General features: G+C 43.2%; 1 protein-coding gene across 1 annotated transcript in view; it reads left to right on the forward strand.

Moving 5' to 3' along the window:
- The first annotated feature begins 257 nt into the window (after nucleotides 1-257).
- The window catches only part of P5CDh1 (delta-1-Pyrroline-5-carboxylate dehydrogenase 1), a 42,225-nt gene continuing 24,362 nt past the window's right edge, over nucleotides 258-18,120 (forward strand). The window contains exons 1-7 of the mRNA XM_084597911.1: nucleotides 258-453; nucleotides 3,903-4,095; nucleotides 5,305-5,352; nucleotides 5,746-5,901; nucleotides 9,986-10,066; nucleotides 12,779-12,853; nucleotides 17,679-17,753. Of these exons, the coding sequence (XP_084454037.1) occupies nucleotides 371-453; nucleotides 3,903-4,095; nucleotides 5,305-5,352; nucleotides 5,746-5,901; nucleotides 9,986-10,066; nucleotides 12,779-12,853; nucleotides 17,679-17,753 (711 nt within the window). The 5' untranslated portion in view covers nucleotides 258-370. The remainder of the gene's footprint in view (nucleotides 454-3,902; nucleotides 4,096-5,304; nucleotides 5,353-5,745; nucleotides 5,902-9,985; nucleotides 10,067-12,778; nucleotides 12,854-17,678; nucleotides 17,754-18,120) is intronic.

Consider the following 18,120-nt stretch of genomic DNA (forward strand, 5'->3'; position numbering starts at 1 on the left):
AAATGCAGCCGGCCAGCAACACACAATAGTCCGTCAAAGAGGCGAAGCGAGACTACGGAAATGACCTTGGCATGGAAAAGTTCACACATTTTATTTCCTGCCGTCCTACACTGCTAACGCTTGGAGCATTCTAGTTAAATAAAATATTGAAAATGTTTAGTTAATAGATTGGCAAAATGTGTACATACAAACCGCGATGCCGTTAGCTTGTGCACTATTTTTTTCCGCGCTTGACAATTGTAAGCCGCGACTAGGCTTGCTCTAAAAGCAGACGAATTTGTGCCTCCTCTCGGCGTGAATCCGTCGGCAAGCGTGGCTTGGGACATTTCTGTGCTTTCTACGCTGGCTCGCCTCGGCTCGCTCCTTTATTATGGCATCCACCGTTCTCCAGCGATGCCGGGTTCACCGGCTAACGAAAGTGCACAAGCGGCTTCAACTAGCCTGCGCAACGAGGTGAGGTGGTATGGAACAGACCACTGTGCGTTAAAGCAGTATTTAAGCCTACGCGCACGATTTTGCAAGTCGAAGCGTGTTGCGGAATCCTGTGTATTACGCTTTTCGCAGCTGGCTGCAGGACCACTCCGTAATTTCTGTATTATCGCTCTAAATTCGGTCTGTGTGCTGAGCGGGTTGTATGGTTAGCTCCGGCAAGCACCACGTTTGCCGATTCATCGGTAGCACGTTCCATGTCATGGTATCTTCAGAGAAAATAGCACCGTATTTTGAGTGCTTGCAGATTACGTAAGACAAGCTGTATCTAATCGCCAGCATATTTGCCCGGCACAAACAGTTGTCAGAATGTATTGTCGCGCTTCTCGCACTCTTCGGACCCCGTCCAGGAATTTCATCCGATGTATAGATCTGTTGGTTCGGTTAGCTGCTACAAATGCGTGCAACCTAGCCGTGTCGCCGATTGCCGCTTTTTTTTTTCGAAGGGCGCCTCAGTGAACGTCGTCTCGCAAGTGCGTGCATGCAGCGAACATCTGCGCGCGTGCGCGAGTACTATCTGCTTATGTTTTCGTCTTTTGCCTGTGAGACGACAGTCTCCCTTTTCCTGCGGTGTCATCCTGTAACTCACACAATGCAAAAAAAAAAAAAAAGCATTTAGCGGCATACCTTCTCGTTCTTTCACCCCCATTTAACCAGCACCGGTTCCAGTTTCAGTAGCTGTAAAATATATTGACTGATTTATTTTCAACAACACTTGGTTGCCGAGGAGGCGACAAAAAACAAACGAAAGTTGCCTGACGAAGCGTCAGCCCCCTTTACACTCTCACTCCAACCAGTGGTCGATTTCACCAAAAAACATATCGCCAAAGTTACATTTCATGTAATGCACAGTATTTAGACTTCAATATCGATATCACCTTTGATTCATTAACTCGGATTGAATAGTGAAGTTGGAAGTGAAGTAGAGCTGAAAGATGACTGAGAAACGATTCACTTGAGAATTCTGTGTTAGACGGTCACTTTGCCATGCTGTCCCTTCTAGCTGGCTGCACTGAGTAACAACTTTTGAAGATATGTGGACCTAAGAACAATTGACGAAGTGCAGAAAATAGATAAAGTGGAAGCTGTGGCTTATTCTGTCATCTTGAGACAACTAATCTGCAGACTGTAACATGCACCTTGAATGAAGCTCATTCCAGCTTTTGTGCTTCTGTGCTACAGTTCAATCCCTAAAATCTTGGATAAGGCACAGGATGCTGCTGCTGGTCCCTTAATTTGTAGGTATTTCAGGCATCAGTAAAGTTCATCACACTGGTAGCCTTGATATCATAGGCAGCATTATGATGCCCTCTTGAGTGTAGATGCCATCAGACATTCAATAGTTAATGGATGTGCCTTGCAAATGTGTGTGGCTTTGAATACTGGGTTCGTATTCCGAGTCTCCGTCCTTATCCGAAGCGTTGCTATCTCCCTGGCCTCGAGTCATCTGATTGTTGAAAACAGCGGAAGACGATGTTGCTAGCACTTTTTAATTCAGTATAGTAGCAACATCCTGTTCCAACATTTCCCCAATTAGATGACTCGAGTTCAGGCAGATAGTGAAGTGACACTTTCAATAACGACGCAAACGCGCAATACGAACCATGGTGAGGGATCCTACTGAAGTTGTATAACTTCAAACTTTTTTTTCTAGCTCATATTTTCTGAGTCACAAAAAGCCTGGAGAAACTTTGAGAATAACACAGTGGGCCACACCTCAAATAAATATGCAGGTAGCGAGCATGAAATCATTTGAATCCCAGGTCGTATACATGGGTAATCTTGCAAGTGAAATGGCAAACTCTCTGCCATGTGGAAGTATTGGCTGTGCTTTAAGTATCCTAGTGAATGGGATCTCTTACACCTGGAAACAGAGTGCAGCTCTCTCAAGTCACGGCAGTCTGAGGAGCACATTTGTTTGCATTTATCTTACCTCAAAAATTCCCGCCAGACAACAAGGATCACTTCTCTAATAAGGACAAAGTACAGCCGTGCACACACCACTCAAGCTGTGCACAATTTACAAGCGCAGTTCCCTGCAATGCCAATCCTCATCATGTAAATTTTGTTATGAACTACCCTTTTCTTTGTACATCTTCTAGGACTGCCCCAAATCTGAAAAAGTTTATCAATTGCCCAAATCAAGAAGAGGAAACCCCTCGTTTCCTTTGGGCCTGTGTGGCTTGACTGTAGGGGAAAGGCAGCTATGGTTTTGATTCAATGCATAAAAAAAAGCAATAAAACTTCACTACAGCTGAAAGCAACAGTACAAGAATCGTGTATGTAGGATCTCTTGTATCACCGTCAATGGAATTCTTTTTTTCCTGAATAATGTTTGGCATCAGGATAACATCTTTGCTGTTTTTTTTTTTTGTTTTTTTTTTTTGCATTAGTAGCGTATTCAATGCCACTGGTTAGCATGTCTCTGAGAGGAGTTTGCGTCAAGTAGTGAAATTACAATCCAGACACTTGGTAAGGCTTCAAAGCTCTGCACCAGATGCAGGCGAGTAAAGAAAAAGCATTGTAGTTAGATGTTAGAAACTGGAAAGTGGTATTGTTGGGGATTTTCTGGATGTCAGGTTGCAACATTCTTGGGAAATGTGTTGGTGCATCTTGTAAAACTGAAATCCTGTAGTCTTGTCTTTTGTTGTTTTGCTATGATGATATGGGCTTGTGAGCTGGTAGAAGGAAGGCAATGAATGTCATCAGTACCGGCAATATATTGCTTTAAGCTTGGCAGGAAGTTCCATAGGCAGAAGATTGTGTGAAGAGAAAAGCATTGAAGTGTTTGTAATATTCGTTACCAGCCTAAGTCCACTGCAATACAGAGCCATCTTCTGGCAATATTCAATCACCCCTGTTTTATACTTGTTGGAGCTAGGTTATCTCTCTAAATTTTCTAAATTCATCACTCCACCTGATTGATTTTTGTTATCCAATACCTCTACAGTGCCCTCTCTTTAAAGTGGCCTGTTTCTCAGAACCAGACTTTCATGTGCTCAGCTTCTAAAGGATACTTGAACAGAAAGGTAAATCTTGACAAAAGTCTTAGAATTTACCTTGCGACAAAATGTACACTTTACTTTAGGCTTACTGGAATAGGGAACACCAATTCCATGCATCCCTATACCTCTCCTTCCCCTTTTCATTTTTGTTTTGTTTTCATTTCACTGTGAGTGGGAGGTCTCAGATTTGCTTAGTTATGTAAGAGTACAAAAAGCACGCATTTATTTCTCTCATTTTCTTAGACAATTTTTATTTTTTCTCCAACATGCATGTTCTGAGTACTTGGATGCTATATACAGATTCTAAGTGTCACTGATTCTCACGGTTAATGCAGCAGAGTTATTTTCTTCGTGTTTCTGTCACGACTGTGTTGCCTGTCAGTAAACACTTGCTGTAAATGCACGCAGGACACTGACGTTTGCTCAGCACGTGGACGAGTTCAAGGTTGCCAATGAGCCTATGCTGTCTTACCTGCCGGGCAGTAAGGAGCGGCAAGCCCTTCAAGATGCCCTCAATGAACTCAAGGACACTTGCACAGAGGTGCCCATCGTTGTCAATGGCAAGGAGATCAGAACCTCAGAACCACGGTACCACACAGCAGTAAGTCAACCACAAGGTCCACCAGTACTGCCTTGCCTTGCGCATTCCTTGTGCATTGTCTTTTAGAGGCAGTTGCTGTGAGGTCATAGCTGGTCTGTCGGCAAACATTTGTGTGATCTGGGCTTCCAGATCCCCTCTCATTTTTGCTGAATTTTTGAAGATGTTTACTTTCCTAATGCTTAGCTGTGCCCAGTGTACTTCATTTTCAGCCTCTTTGGTGCTGAGAGTCATGGTTTATTTGATAAATGCAAAACATAAGGGAGTGGAAACGTTGGTGCCTGTTTCAGAAACTGCACCTTATTGCAGCCAGCTGAAATGAAAGACTGGGTTTAACCAAGTTAGCTGAAACAAAGATAGGAGGGATAGTAAGAGCCGGCACTACGAGCTACATGAACTTTTCATGCCAATGGCTATCATGCTTCTGGTGCTTCTGCATTTATCTGTTCGGTGTAATATAGTGTACAGAGGGGATGTAGCCTTGTGTACGAATTTTCACTCATGGCTGCAGCATGGCTCCAGGTTTTCCGAATTTTCTTCTTCACTCAGGGCAATGGTGCACTTTCTGCTTCTCTCACTTGGAAGTGAGTTCTATAATAAAAACTATTCACTTTCAAAATTAGTATTTGTTTACTTACTCACTCTCCTGCATAGTCAAGGGTAGGGGCTTTTTAACTTATCTGCATTTTAATGGCGAGAGATACGGAACTAAAAATAGTAGGTGTAACATTAAGAGATAGGAAGCGTGCAGAGTGGGTAAAAAAAAATAGCTCGCGTTAGTGACATTCTAGTGGAAATCAAGAAGCAGAAATGGGAATGGGCACGACATGTAGTGTGAAGAGAGGATAACCAATAGTCGCTTAGGGTAGCAAACTGGATTCCAAGGAAAGGAAAGTGTAGCAGGGGGCAGCAGAAAGTTAGGGGGGCGGATGAGGTTAAGAGGTTCACACGGGTAAAGTGGTTGAAACTAGCACAGGACCGGCTTAATTGGGGGAGTATGGGAGGGACCTTCGCCCTGCAGTGGGTATAGTCCAGCTGATGTTGATGATGACAAATGGTGATAGTTCTTGCAACGGTTTGGCAGTGTTTGTAGTCTCGGGCTTAACATTGTTCTTCTGACTGTACGGCTCTAATGTTGAAAGAAAAAAAGTCAAGAAATGCTTATTAACTTTCCTTTGCATTATTTCCCATGTCAATCTTTTTTCCTTGCAGCCTTTTGATCACTCAAGGAAGGTCGCAAAATACTACTGGGCACCAAAGGTGAGCCTTTTGGTTTTTGAATACTGGTAAGATGTGTTATCATAATTTGTTGTCATGTGTGTTTGTTCATAAGCAGAGACAGAATTTAACTGTGAACAGACTCGGTATATACTGTGGTGTTTGCTTATGCCTTTTTGCCTGCAATCATCTATGTAGCTCCTTTCTGTCTGATTAGGAATGCCTCAGAGCACTGCGTATCAAGGCAGATTCTTACAGCATATAATGCAGAGCTTTTACCTTGTCAAGGTGCTTGATTGTAAGGTGTAGGCATTTTCTTCGACGTCTGCTGCGAATCCTAATGGTTGGTAAATACACAGTGTGCATGGATTGTGTTGGTTCTTTTTCTTTTTTCCCCCTTTTTTGTGTGATGCACAACGGTGCACTTGTTAACAGGAGGTGATCCAGGATGCGATAGACGTCAGCCTCAAGGCCCGGGAGGAGTGGGAGGCCAAGCCCCTGAATGACAAAATCAAGCTATTCCTCCGGGCAGCTGACCTTGTCAGCAGCAAATACCGCTACAAGCTCAATGCTGCCACCATGCTGGGGCAGGTAGGTGAAGCATGAATGAAGCATGAGGATGCGACTGTCTTAAATCCGCAGTATTCTTTTTTTACCTTATTATTCAAATTGAGCTAACAATTTAGATGCAATTTTTATGTTACATTTCGTGGCTTCAAATAATATTTGTGTTGAACTAAATATGGATTGTATCTGCATTGGCATCAGTAAAAATGTGGGTGCTACTTACCTCATTACTGCATCAAGTTTATATAACGTAAACATGAGAATGCATGAAAGTGGAAACAGGCAAATCTTGTCATGACACCAAATTATTAGTAAATTAGCTATCCTATCATCCATGAGTCATCGTAGCTAAATTTTCTGCTGTTTTGCTTTGAAAAAAATTCATGGGCTCCTTGTATGATTTGAGCCTTAGTGAGGAGAGAACGAACATGAGGCATGCAGATTTTGACCTCTAGCGACCGGTCTGTGCATTTCTTAAATGTAGGTGTTTGCTGACACTGCTGGCAGGAGAAAAAGCTTACCTGTCCGATGAAGGACCCTTGCTGCACCTCTCGCACCCATTTAATATTGGATGGGTCAGTGAACGGAGCATTTATTTTACGTGGGGATATCTGGAGTTTTATTGCAGTTTAGGCTGCATAGCTGTGGTAACAACGGGTACAGAGATGTGTCTGCTCTTCCCCACAGTCAGCATCATCATTGAAGCTACAGGGGACGATGTTCATATTTCATTTTCACTCCATTTGCGTAGTCTTTGTAGACCACTGCCTCGTGTGGCAACGATGAACAAAGAAAGAGCCAAAGTAGCCCATCTGAATGATTCTGCTTAAATCCAAAGGTGCTGCTTTTCACAGCCATGCAAAAGCGGTTGCTATAGCAGTGCACGCTCATGTCTATACCATGTCGAAAAAAAAAAAAAAAGAGCCTTCGGGCGAAAAATAACCTGTGCAATATTGCTGGTGCCAATTTGAGTCCGAAAAATTTAACATTTGAATTCTACAAAGTCCGAAACGTCGTTCGTGAAAATATGCAAAAATCCTATGAAGTGTCTGATGGTTCCTGAATGATGTCCTAGATATTGCATAAGTCCAAATTATTTGAGTCTGAAAAATCACTCGCCTACTGTACAATTGCAAAGTGCACTCTGAACTTACAAGACAACTGGCAAGGTTAATTGAACAGGGGGCATGATATCTGTGTACGCTGCCTAGTAATCACTGAGGTTAGAAAGGGGGAAAGTTTTACCCTTTTTTTTTAAGCGTTCTGCAATGCGCATTCCCACATAATTTCTATGGCCTGATGATTGAACATGATAATTATAGTGCTAGTTCACAGAGCTGTAATGTCCTAGTTCGTAAGTTGCATTACTAGCCAAGTGCAACACAAAATGTTTAGAATAATTACCTTCAATGACTGCTTTTTCGGACTCGCTAGGGCCTGCGAAAACTTTCAAAAAATCAAACTCTGTAGAAAAATATTTAACTGCCAATTGCTGATGGGATAAAGGAAATATTTTTGTGCCCATTCTGATGCTTTACAGTATCACCGTCCAATGTTTGCACAGACGACAGGCAGCTACTAGCGTTCAATGGTTTTACGGCCGTCGCCGCATTGTGAGCGAACGTGGGGGTTTCAACGAAGTGCAGACGTCAAAGCAAACATGCGGCCGGGAATTTCATTTCATTTATTAATACTGTCAGCCACATTACGGGGCTGTGACAAGAAGGGAAAATAAAAAACGAATCTGAACAGAAAAATGAGCAATACAGAACATGATAAAAACCATTAGTCGATCAAAAATCATCTCTCATAACACGCACAAACAAAATAAAAATGCATCACACAGAAATCGGAACAACAGCCATCTTGCACAACAGCAATATGATCTCACTGCCTTAGCTAGCAACGCTGCATTTTGAGGATGCTTCACTGCATAGGCATCACAGTCTGCAAAGAAACGTCCTCAAAATCTTGCAGGGCAAATAAAGTTAGAAAGCATCGAGCAAACAGTCGTGATGTGTTTGAAATTTCAGGTCCTCATTACATTAATTCTGTTGAGTATGTCATGGTGGCAAGAGAAAGACTGTGAAAGATAAAGTGTCGAAATTTTCGATCAGCGACTGTATAACTTTTTATCTATTAAAAATATGGATAAGCATTTTAACTCTCTTATAACAGAAATTACGGAACTCTTTTTTTTTTTCACAGGCCTTCAGCTGACCATTCATAGAGCTGGATAGTCATTGGAGGGGGTTGTTTATTCTGCTGTTTGAATATGCATGCCTCTTTCTTGTTGTTTTCAAGTCTCAAAAATTTGTCAGCAACTCTGGAATACTCCATATAAGCCTTGCACCCATTCAGCTCATAACTATGGTGTATTGCCACACACTCAATGATGATTTGCTTCTTTGACCACCACGCTAAAGGTGTTAACAACTTTTTCTTGCTCTTGAATGTGAGAGCTTTGAGGAGCAGTGAGACGCAAATGGGGACTGTTTAACTGTGACTGCATTTGTGGCTTTGGCATGCGATATTGAGCTGATAATTGTGTTGGCCACTGTTTGCAGTCAAATCTCGATATAACAAATCCCGTGGGACCGCAAAAAATTATTCATTATTTTGAAATAATATTGTAATAAAAAATCTGCGATTATAAGCCAGTGGTCGAACCTAGGTATGAAAATGACGTACCTTGGCAGTAGGCACATCTATAGACAAGCAGAACCTCAAATGAAAATGTTGCACTAAGTTCATAAATTATTTTCTTCTGCCATGTGCAGCAAACACGACCACGCACTTACATTACATCACTACAGTACATAGACTTTCCACTTTGCGCAACACTTGATCGGGTGTGGAATTGCACTGAGGGATGAGAGTATGTCCATGTGCAAAAAGCATCAGAGTTCGATATGACCTCATCTTCAGTGCTCCCTGAAGTTTGAAAATCTTGTCTTGGTCTTTCAAAATGATCGCGGCGGTCGACGGGACAATGCTAGCTGTCTGCAGATGCTGATTCGCTTTTTCCCTGTGTCGATTTTTTGCAGTGAAAGCTACGTTCCTATCTTCTTGGCACTTCACTGGCGGCGATCATTGCCATATCTCGCAGAAACTTTGCAAAAGATAATCTGTGACAAAAAAAAAAATACTGTCCCGCACACGCAAATGGCACGAACAACCGATCGGCGAATGGCACACAACACAAGAAGAAAAAGAAGGCAGGCGGCTAGGGCAGCTGGCTACTGCGTAATCAACCACAGCTTCGTGGTAGCGCTAGGAGCTGGCACTAGGTTTGCTGATGATGATAGCTACAGCCCACAGGCCATAAACACAGAAACGGCGGTTTCTGTTCACGTGAGAGTTGCGAGCTGCGGCACTGTCAACTTTAGCAGACTTCGTAATACCGATCATCCTACATTATAGAAGAAAAAATAAAATATGTATGTTATTCTGAAATATACGCTATATTGAAATTTGTAATTCTGAAATAGTTATACATTGAAAACATAGGAAATCTACTAGGGATTTATAAAAGATTCGTTAATTTGAAAAATTCGTTAATGTGGTGTTTGTAGTAACGTGATTTCACTGTACACTGGTTATCAGATGCTGTAGTGCCCCTGTTGACAGTCATCACAAAACACTCAGGACCGAAGCCCGTCGCACAGGGGTATCACAGAGGAAAAGAGCGACCAAATTTCAATCTAGAGTGTACACCTGCAGCTGTGCCACTCATAGGCAGTTGTTTGCATGAATTCATTCCCTCGGCATGACAGAATAACGCTGAAGCCTTTCTGCTGATGAAATGCACTGTTGATGCATTTAGGGTCCTTTTGATCTTCTTGTTTAACATGCTGCTGACATTGGTTATGGGCTCGAATAAGTACTTGATATTATACGTTGGGTTGAATATGAAGTGTTCAATATATCCACGAATGCATGCGCATGTTTCTAAATTTAGTGGCACTTTGTGTGTAGGAAGAGAGTGCCTCTTTTAATAGGATGCACTCAAACACGATGGCTTCATTTTTGTGGGGCCTGTTTTTGTGCAGTTGCTTTGTATGTAATTCCATTCCTTTCTTTGTGTGTGTTTCTGTGTGCTTTCTAGGGCAAGACTGTCTTCCAGGCAGAGATTGACTCAGCAGCAGAGCTGGCAGATTTTCTGAGGTTCAACGCCTATTTTGCCAAAGTGAGTTTGCTTACCTAGGAGGGATGTGTGGCATGTACTGCAACATGATGTAATGTGAGATACAGTCAAATCTCGGTAGAATGAATCATTCGGGACCACCGAAAATTGTTCGTAACTTTAAATGCTGTTGTAATTAAAAACTTGCCTTTATAAGGCAGTGGTCAAACCTTGGTACGGAAACGACATACCTTGGCAATTGACAAGTGGGAAAACGAGCACTGCTTCAAATGAAAATGCTGAACTAACTTCAAAGCTGCTTTATTTAGAGAAATCGGTCGTTTTCTGCTGCTTGTAGCACACATCACCTATTAAAAACACAGCACCTCATTGGTTACGTCTTCATGCCAAGCGATGAAGTGTGCACTTGGTTCAATATGACGCCATCTTCAGTGTCCAGTGAAGTTTGACAATCTTGTCTCGGTCTTTCAATGTGATTGTGATGGGGCAATGCCAGGCTCTCTGCAGAGGCTGATTTGCTTTTTCTCTGGGTAAATTTCTTCACTATGGCCACTTTGCTCTGCAGCGAAGACTGCTTCTGCTTCTTCGTGGCGCCATTTCTAGCTACATTCAACGTCGGATCTCGCATGAGCTCCGCAGCAATATCCTCCGCGACAAAAAGTACCTGCCCGCACTTGCGGATGGCACAAACCACCACCGACAAATAACACGCAACACCAAGAAAAAAGGCGGGCAGCTAGGCCTGCTTGCTACTGCATATTAAACCGAGTCTCTGGGGTGGCGCTGGGAGTTGGCATTAAATACGAGGGTTGTTTGACAAGTGTGGTAAAAAGCAATTAAAGATAGCAAGTTTTCTCAAAACAATATTATATTTTTCAACATAGTCACCTCCAGCTCCGCACACTTCTTCCAGCGGGGCTCCAATTTTTTCATACCCTCATGAAGAAAGGATGGCTCAAGGTCGTTGTAGTCATTCACGACTGAGATGACCTCTTCATCAGAAAAAAAAAATTATTTCCACACAGCCATTGCTTTAGGTTTGGGAAGAGGAAAAAATCGCATGGGGCCAAATCTACAGAATAGGGTAAATGAGACACAACTTCGAAGCCTAACTCGTGCAATTTCGCCATTGCAACAAGCGATCTGAGAGGGGGGGGCCATTGTCTTGGTGAAACAGGAGTTTTTTCAGTGCTAACACAGGTCGTTTAGTGCGCACTTCTGTTTTCAGTTGCTCCAGGAGTGTTGCATAGTAATGCCCTGTTATCATTTTGCTATTTTGTAAGTAGTCAACAATGATTATTCTTCTTGAATCCCGAAAGACAGTTGTCATCATCTTCTGGCTAAACAAACAGTTTTTGCCTTTTTTGGAGCCCCTTCACCTGGCCCAGTCCATTGCTTTGACGGTTGTTTGGACTCGGGAGTGTAATGATGCACCCAAGTCTCGTCAACTCTTGCAAAGCGACGCCAAAAGTCCTGAGGATTGCAATCAGCCATCGATAAACATTGCTTCGAGATGTCGATCCTCATGCGTATTTGGTCAACTGTCAGCAGTCGCAGCACCCAACGTGCACAAACCTTCTCCATATCCAATTTCTCGTGCAGAATGTTGTGAACTCTCTTTGCTGAAATGCCTACAACTTCAGCTATCTCGCGTACTTTCACTCAGAGGTTTTCCACCATGATTCCATGAATTTTCGATACCGTTTCTGACGTGGTGATTTCCACTGGACGCCAAGGACATGCTTCATTTTGCGTTGAAGTACTGCCACGAATAAATTCATTTATCCAGTAGTATATAGTCTTCAGTGATGGTGCAGACTCTCCACGAACTTCGTTCAACTCGGCTTTAATTTACGCAGCCGTTCACTATTTTAACCCTTTGACTGTTTTTGCTGTACAGGTACTACACTAAGCGCATAGCGTTTAAAAAGAATTTGACACTGGGAGTGAATTTTTTTCGGAATATTCGACAGTCAAAGGTTTAAGTTAAAATGTTTAATCACTGCTCGATATTCGCCTTTTTTCATTTTCGTGGGAATCACCGCCCAGCTCAGCGCCAATGGCTCTTGGATGCTTACTAACTGTCAGTACAAGCCTAGACATGTTTTGACGCCCTATGAAGGGTGATTCTTGCGCACCACCTAGAAGGAAACGGAATTGTAGCGTCATCCCTTGTATTTTTACCACACTTATCAAATGACCCTCATATGGTAATGATGATAGCTACTGCTCACCGGGCATACACCCAGAAACAGTGGTTTCCGTTTCATGCAGTGCTGTTAATTTTAGCTGAATTCGTAATGCTGATGTTCCTAGATTTTAGAGGAAAAATATATTTGCATACGTTTTTCGGAAATATGGTCTATATTGAAATTCATAGTTCTTCAATGTTTTTGCATAATTATATTGGAAATCTGTGAAGGATTTAAAAAAATTTATTAATGTGTTCATAGTAACGAGATTTGACTGTACTCTCAGTCTTAAATTCTTCATTTTGCCTACCAGCCCGCACCAAAATGCCAGTGAAAAGTACAGGGAAATGTTTTAACCCGACGTTTCAAAATAGAGCAGCAGCTGTTCTAATGCTGCTTCAATTTTGCTTCATATTTTTGTTGTTGTTTTTTTTTTCAATTTTCAATTTCAATGTTGCTTGAGTTTATTGAATGCATTTTGTCTCCTGCAAGCACAGGCAACTTGTTTAGTATCCTAATTTTTTCTTCTTTTTTTCTTGATGTTTTTTTTCATGCACTCTAGGAGTTGACAAAGTACAAGCCCATCTCTACCGACCCCAAAGTCACGGAAAATCACTACCGGCAACGAGGGCTTGAGGTGAGAGGGCATTCATGCTTGCTTTCGTGTGAAGAATTCAGCAATGTTGCAGTTGCATGCGCTGCTGTTTGGTTTAGTTGAACTACCCGCTCCTTCTGGGTGGACGGTCACTGTCCTATGTACGATCACACCGGGTTCCTAGGGGTTATACAGTCGACGACTGATTTTTCGGACTCTCAACGGACCACGAAAATGTCCGAAAAATCGGGCAGTCCGAAAAAACAAATGTGCACCAAAAAAGCTAAATTTATTGCCTATTATTCACTTTGAGGCCGGAAAAAGTCATGAATGCTTCTCTGCACCACGCTGCGCTTCTGTGCTAACAGGTCCACCTGAATTTCGCTTACATCAGCTCAGCTTGCGTTGGCTGCGCTGCTGCAGGTGAGTCATCATCGTCCTCACTCTCAGACTCCACAAGCACTTGGCGAATAATTCCTGTATCTATGAGCCCAGAGCACAGTTCCAACTGGTGGTCCACATCTGTGAGCTTTGAAAATGAGACTGCCGATGGAATTTCGACACCAGCAGTGCGAAGGTCGTGAATGAACTGCTCACTGCTTGACAACTGCTCGACGACGCTCTCCTTGTCCAAGGCAGCCGACTCATCATTCAGCACAAATCCCGCGTCACGGAAGCGATTGCGCATCGTTGTGGGTGCTACAGACTTTCGCATCGGCGAGGGTACTAAGTGCTCCAAGCAAATCAACAGAGTAGGTTTTCCCACTGTCGAGGCACACCACAACCACCAAACACTGAATCATAACACCGACTCCGTTGAGCGCCTTCTCGCTGTCGCGTTGCACGAAAAAAAAAAAAAATCTTATAAAATCCGGAAACAGAACAAGGATTCAATAAAATGCGAGCCACAGTAGCGAAAGAACGTAGTTCTCGCATCAGCATGACCACAGCTAGGCCTACACGGCAAACACACAGAGGAACAGGCAGTAGAAGCGATCACGCTAAAAGGAAAAAAAAGCACTCCGGCAGCGGCGTTGTCCCGGAAACGGAGGCTGCTAGGCAAATATTATAGCCTCGATCCAGCGTGTTTAGCTAAGGAGCGGCGCGCAAGGCCGGCACTGGTTTCGAGGCTATCAAAGGAAAAAAGTAAACAAACAAGATGGCGGCGACACCGCTCAAAATGTGTGGCAGTTTGCCCGGCTGACGCTTGGAATGTCCGAAAAATTGAATAGCCCTCCTTAAAGTGTCAGAAATTTTTAGCAGCATAATACATTGACTTTATAAGGTATGTCCTGGGGCCGGGAAAAAGTCTGAATAATCAAGCATGTCCGAAAATTGGGTGTCCGAAAAATCGGTCGTCGACTGTAGTTTACAGTAACCTCTCTCGGGCCCCTCAGATTAAAAAACTCCATGAGATAATCACTGCAGCATCACAGGTTTTCAGATTCATGGCGGGAACACGAAGGGGCAGCAACTGCCGATCGATGATTCTGCTTGAAAAGTCCTACGTTGAAGGAGTGCTACGCTACTTATTTACCGGTGCATCAAAGATTATCTCCAACAAGCAAGAAGATTCTTGAAGCTGCACGGAACTGCTTGCGGATATGCCTTGGACTCCCAAAGGGATCCTCTGCATCAGGAACACTTGCAGAAGCAGGATGCCTCCTGCTAGATGTGATTGCCGCCCAAGAAACTATGCGCACCCATCTCCGACATGTCCTCCAAGGGAAGAAGCATTTCTTGCATAGTGTCCGCCAAACTCACAGCAACTCTGGCTTTGGTCAAGCAGTACAGTCTCTGCCCCTCCCTACTATTATTCAGCCACGCAGTTTACTTCCAGTCACCTTTCCTCCATGGACACTATCATCTTTAAAGGTGAATATGTCTGTTCCTGGAGTGGATGCGAAGAGCCGCATGCCACAGGCAGCACTTCTGCAAGCCGCTCTTGCCTACATAGTCAAGGAATATACGCGGCACACCCACATATTCACCGACGGTTTATCTACTCAAGACACTTCATCCTGTGGCCTTTATGTACCCTCAACAAACCATGTCCTGTCTTACCGGCTGCGGCGGAAGACATCATCTACGACAGCTGAGCTCCATGGCATTAAAGAAGCTCTCTCCTATATCCTGCACCAAACTCCCGAAAGATGGGTTATCTTCACTGATTCCAAAGCATCTCCGCAAATCCTGAATAACCTGCTGAAGAAAACCAATCATCATCCTGTCTCCTTTGACATTGGGTATCTTCATCATTTGGCTATTGCCGCAGGCCACTGCATAACATTTCAGTGGATACCAACTCACTGTGGCATTAAAGCCAATGAAAAAGCAGATGAAGCGGCTCGCAAAGGCCACCAACATCAAAAATACATTAGGACCTTCTTCACGAAATCTGATGCATCCCAACTGGCTAAAAAATTTGCTTCCGAAATAAAGTATCGACTTTGGAGCTTGCCGACGCATCACTACCAATTTCTTTATTCAATTGACCCACATCTAAAATCAAGACTTCCTCCGAAATATTCTCCCCAACTAGAAACTCTTTACCGCCGACTTCGTCTAAACTGTGCATATACAAATGGCTTGCGCTACCGTTTCGGTGCAATGAACAGCCCGTATTGTGACAACTGTGGCTCGATTGAAACTGTGGAACATATCCTACTTGAGTGCACTGCGTACGCTGACGAGCGTGCAAACTATGAACATAGCATGGAGAAACTCTCCCCAGTGCCTTTAACAATTAACTGTGTTTTAGGTCCCTTAGCTTGCCGTAGGCAACAGAGACTTGTGATGAACTTTTTATTTACATATTTGAAAGACATTGGACTCCTTGACAAACTCTAAATTCACCTCGCATGTTTCCCTCGGACATTTTGCAAGCTGTGAGCTCTGTAAGCACATTTGTCGGATCATGCATTTCATTATTTGATTTTATATCATTACTCCGCAAAGTACCTTAACACATATTTAATGGCCGTGTTTTATCTCCCCCTTCAATTCTATTATTTCTCTCACCATTCTTTTTCAATCTTTCTCTCCCGAATTTCCCTTCCTACACAGAGTAGCATGCCGGCAAAATTCTGTTTTTCCATTAAAGAGTCTCTCTCTCTCTCTAGTTGAACTCATCCACCCCTGATCTTATCATTTTGCATGTTTTGGCTGACTGTGTAGTGATAGCCTCGTGTTTGGATCAGATCTAGCGTCCTAACTATGTGGCATTGGGTGTATGACATGGCCATCTTCAAGCTATTGAATTCAAACAGTTGTTGCATGCTTCATTCAGGGTTGCAGGATGTTGCATGTACATTTTCATATTAAGAAGATACTGTTGGCTAGTGCGAGAACACTCAACCTTTTTATCCTGGGGGCATCCCAATGTCTTTCAGGGAGGCCTGCATGTAGTGGCTTTCACGCCTTCCCGCCGTGTATGGCCATATTCAATTAGTGGTCACTAGCTGATTTTTCCTCTCAAATTGTGGGAAAGGAAATTATTTTGAATAATGGTAGAAGGATGCTTGATGTCTTGTATGTTTTATGTTGCTAAACGATTCTGCTTGAGGAAACTTCGTGAGAAGCTGCTTATTTGAGAAGACTTTTTACATGGACTGACTCATTGAGTAAGCTCACAAAACCAGCCCTCAGTCCCACCATAGCTTCTTTTTTTAACTCCATATCTCCACCTTCAGTGGGAATTTAACGAAACGTTTATAAACACTGAAGTGCCAGTCAAAGATTAGGGAAATGAAGACCTGTCCTCCCAAGCAGTACTGTTCAAATATTTTTACTCTCTACATTTGGAGTCTCGGTAAATTGTCTTTCCTCCCGCAATGTCGGTAAAGATCCTCGCTTTCCCACGTGTTGATTACAGGCTTGAAAAGCACACTTAATATAAAAAGTTCAAAAAAAGCTGTCTTTGAGGCTGACCTATTACCTGCATATGCAGGAGGCAATGGTTCAGTTTCTCCTGGTTTTGGCGAAGCCTCCACTCTTGAGTGGTCACTGATATTGCCAAGCCAACAGATAACTACTAGTTTCCTCATGATCAGTGCCGAAATTTTGTGAGGGAAAGGGGAGGTAAGGGTGATGAATGCATGGATTTCAATGTTTTGGAAAACGCCAAAAAGCACTTTGAGGAATCCAGCGGTTTTGCAGTAGTGCACAGTTTGAGAAACTAGGGCTGGTCCTTTCGAAGCTAGGCCACTTTGATATTCACTCATACACGCTTGGAAGTTGGGGTTGTAAGGCAGCGCCTGTTATCGTATTCGTTTGTTGAGCATTGCTCATGATATGCAGATGAAAATTGGTAGTTTTTCTTTGCTTTTCTTCATTTAGACAATCAATCATTGAACTCATGAGGCAAATGAGGTATTTCTCTCACTTGAATGTGGGGTACTTCTGAAGTGCTGTTTTTCACGACAAGCCATGCTGCACCACCAGGGCTGTCAGGGCGCCACCAGGGCTGGATTCCATGTTTGAATGTGGCAGCGTAATCAGGTGAAGGGTCACCCTTCTGTGCAGACTGCTCATTTCTGCATTCACTTATGTGGTAAACATCTTGCCAGCCATGGACATTACACAACTCTGTGTAGTCATCTTGAGTATATTTTATTCTTTCTGCATTGGAGGGGTTATGGAGTTCTGCTTAGGAGAGTTAGGGCTTCATTTATCTGAGAAAATAAGGAGTGTGTATTTCATGCAGCGCACTCAGGCATTGAAGATCTTTTGTCATAAAAGCCACTTTTTAATCACTTTGGAGCACGAATGTACCACTGTAAAATTTGGGCTCAAAGTTTGGTGCTGGGACATATTTTGCATTGGGAGTGGGGACCTAGATGAACAGTTGTTTTGTGTTTTTTTGCAGGGTTTTACAACAGCTATTTCTCCTTTCAACTTCTCAGCCATCGGGGGCAACCTGGCATCAGCACCGACGCTGATGGTGAGCGCACATTCCCCTTCTCTTGTTTTGTTTGGCTTTCATGCTACTGTTGTGGAGTGTTTCTCTTCCTTGTGTTGCCATTGTTGTGGCCTGGTTTCCAGACTCAGAAAGGAGTTCGATGAAGGAGGGCAAACTGGTCGTTCTGGTACTGTACTCGCAGACATCTTTTTATGGCTCTAACAAAGGCTAGGCTTGTCTAGGAAGGTGAAGACTTGGAAAGGAGACTGGCTTTTAGCCCCGTTCCTTGGGGGAATGAATGGGCTGTTGCATCCCTACCGACCCTGCATCATTCCTCCAACTTCCCCTCACCCCATGCACCCCTACTCCGAACAGTACACGCCTTGGCATAGTGACAAGAGCCCGTCTT

Source organism: Amblyomma maculatum, chromosome 3 (assembly GCF_055883805.1).
Source record: "Amblyomma maculatum isolate TAMU_Amacu chromosome 3, ASM5588380v1, whole genome shotgun sequence".
Lineage (NCBI taxonomy): Eukaryota > Metazoa > Arthropoda > Arachnida > Ixodida > Ixodidae > Amblyomma > Amblyomma maculatum.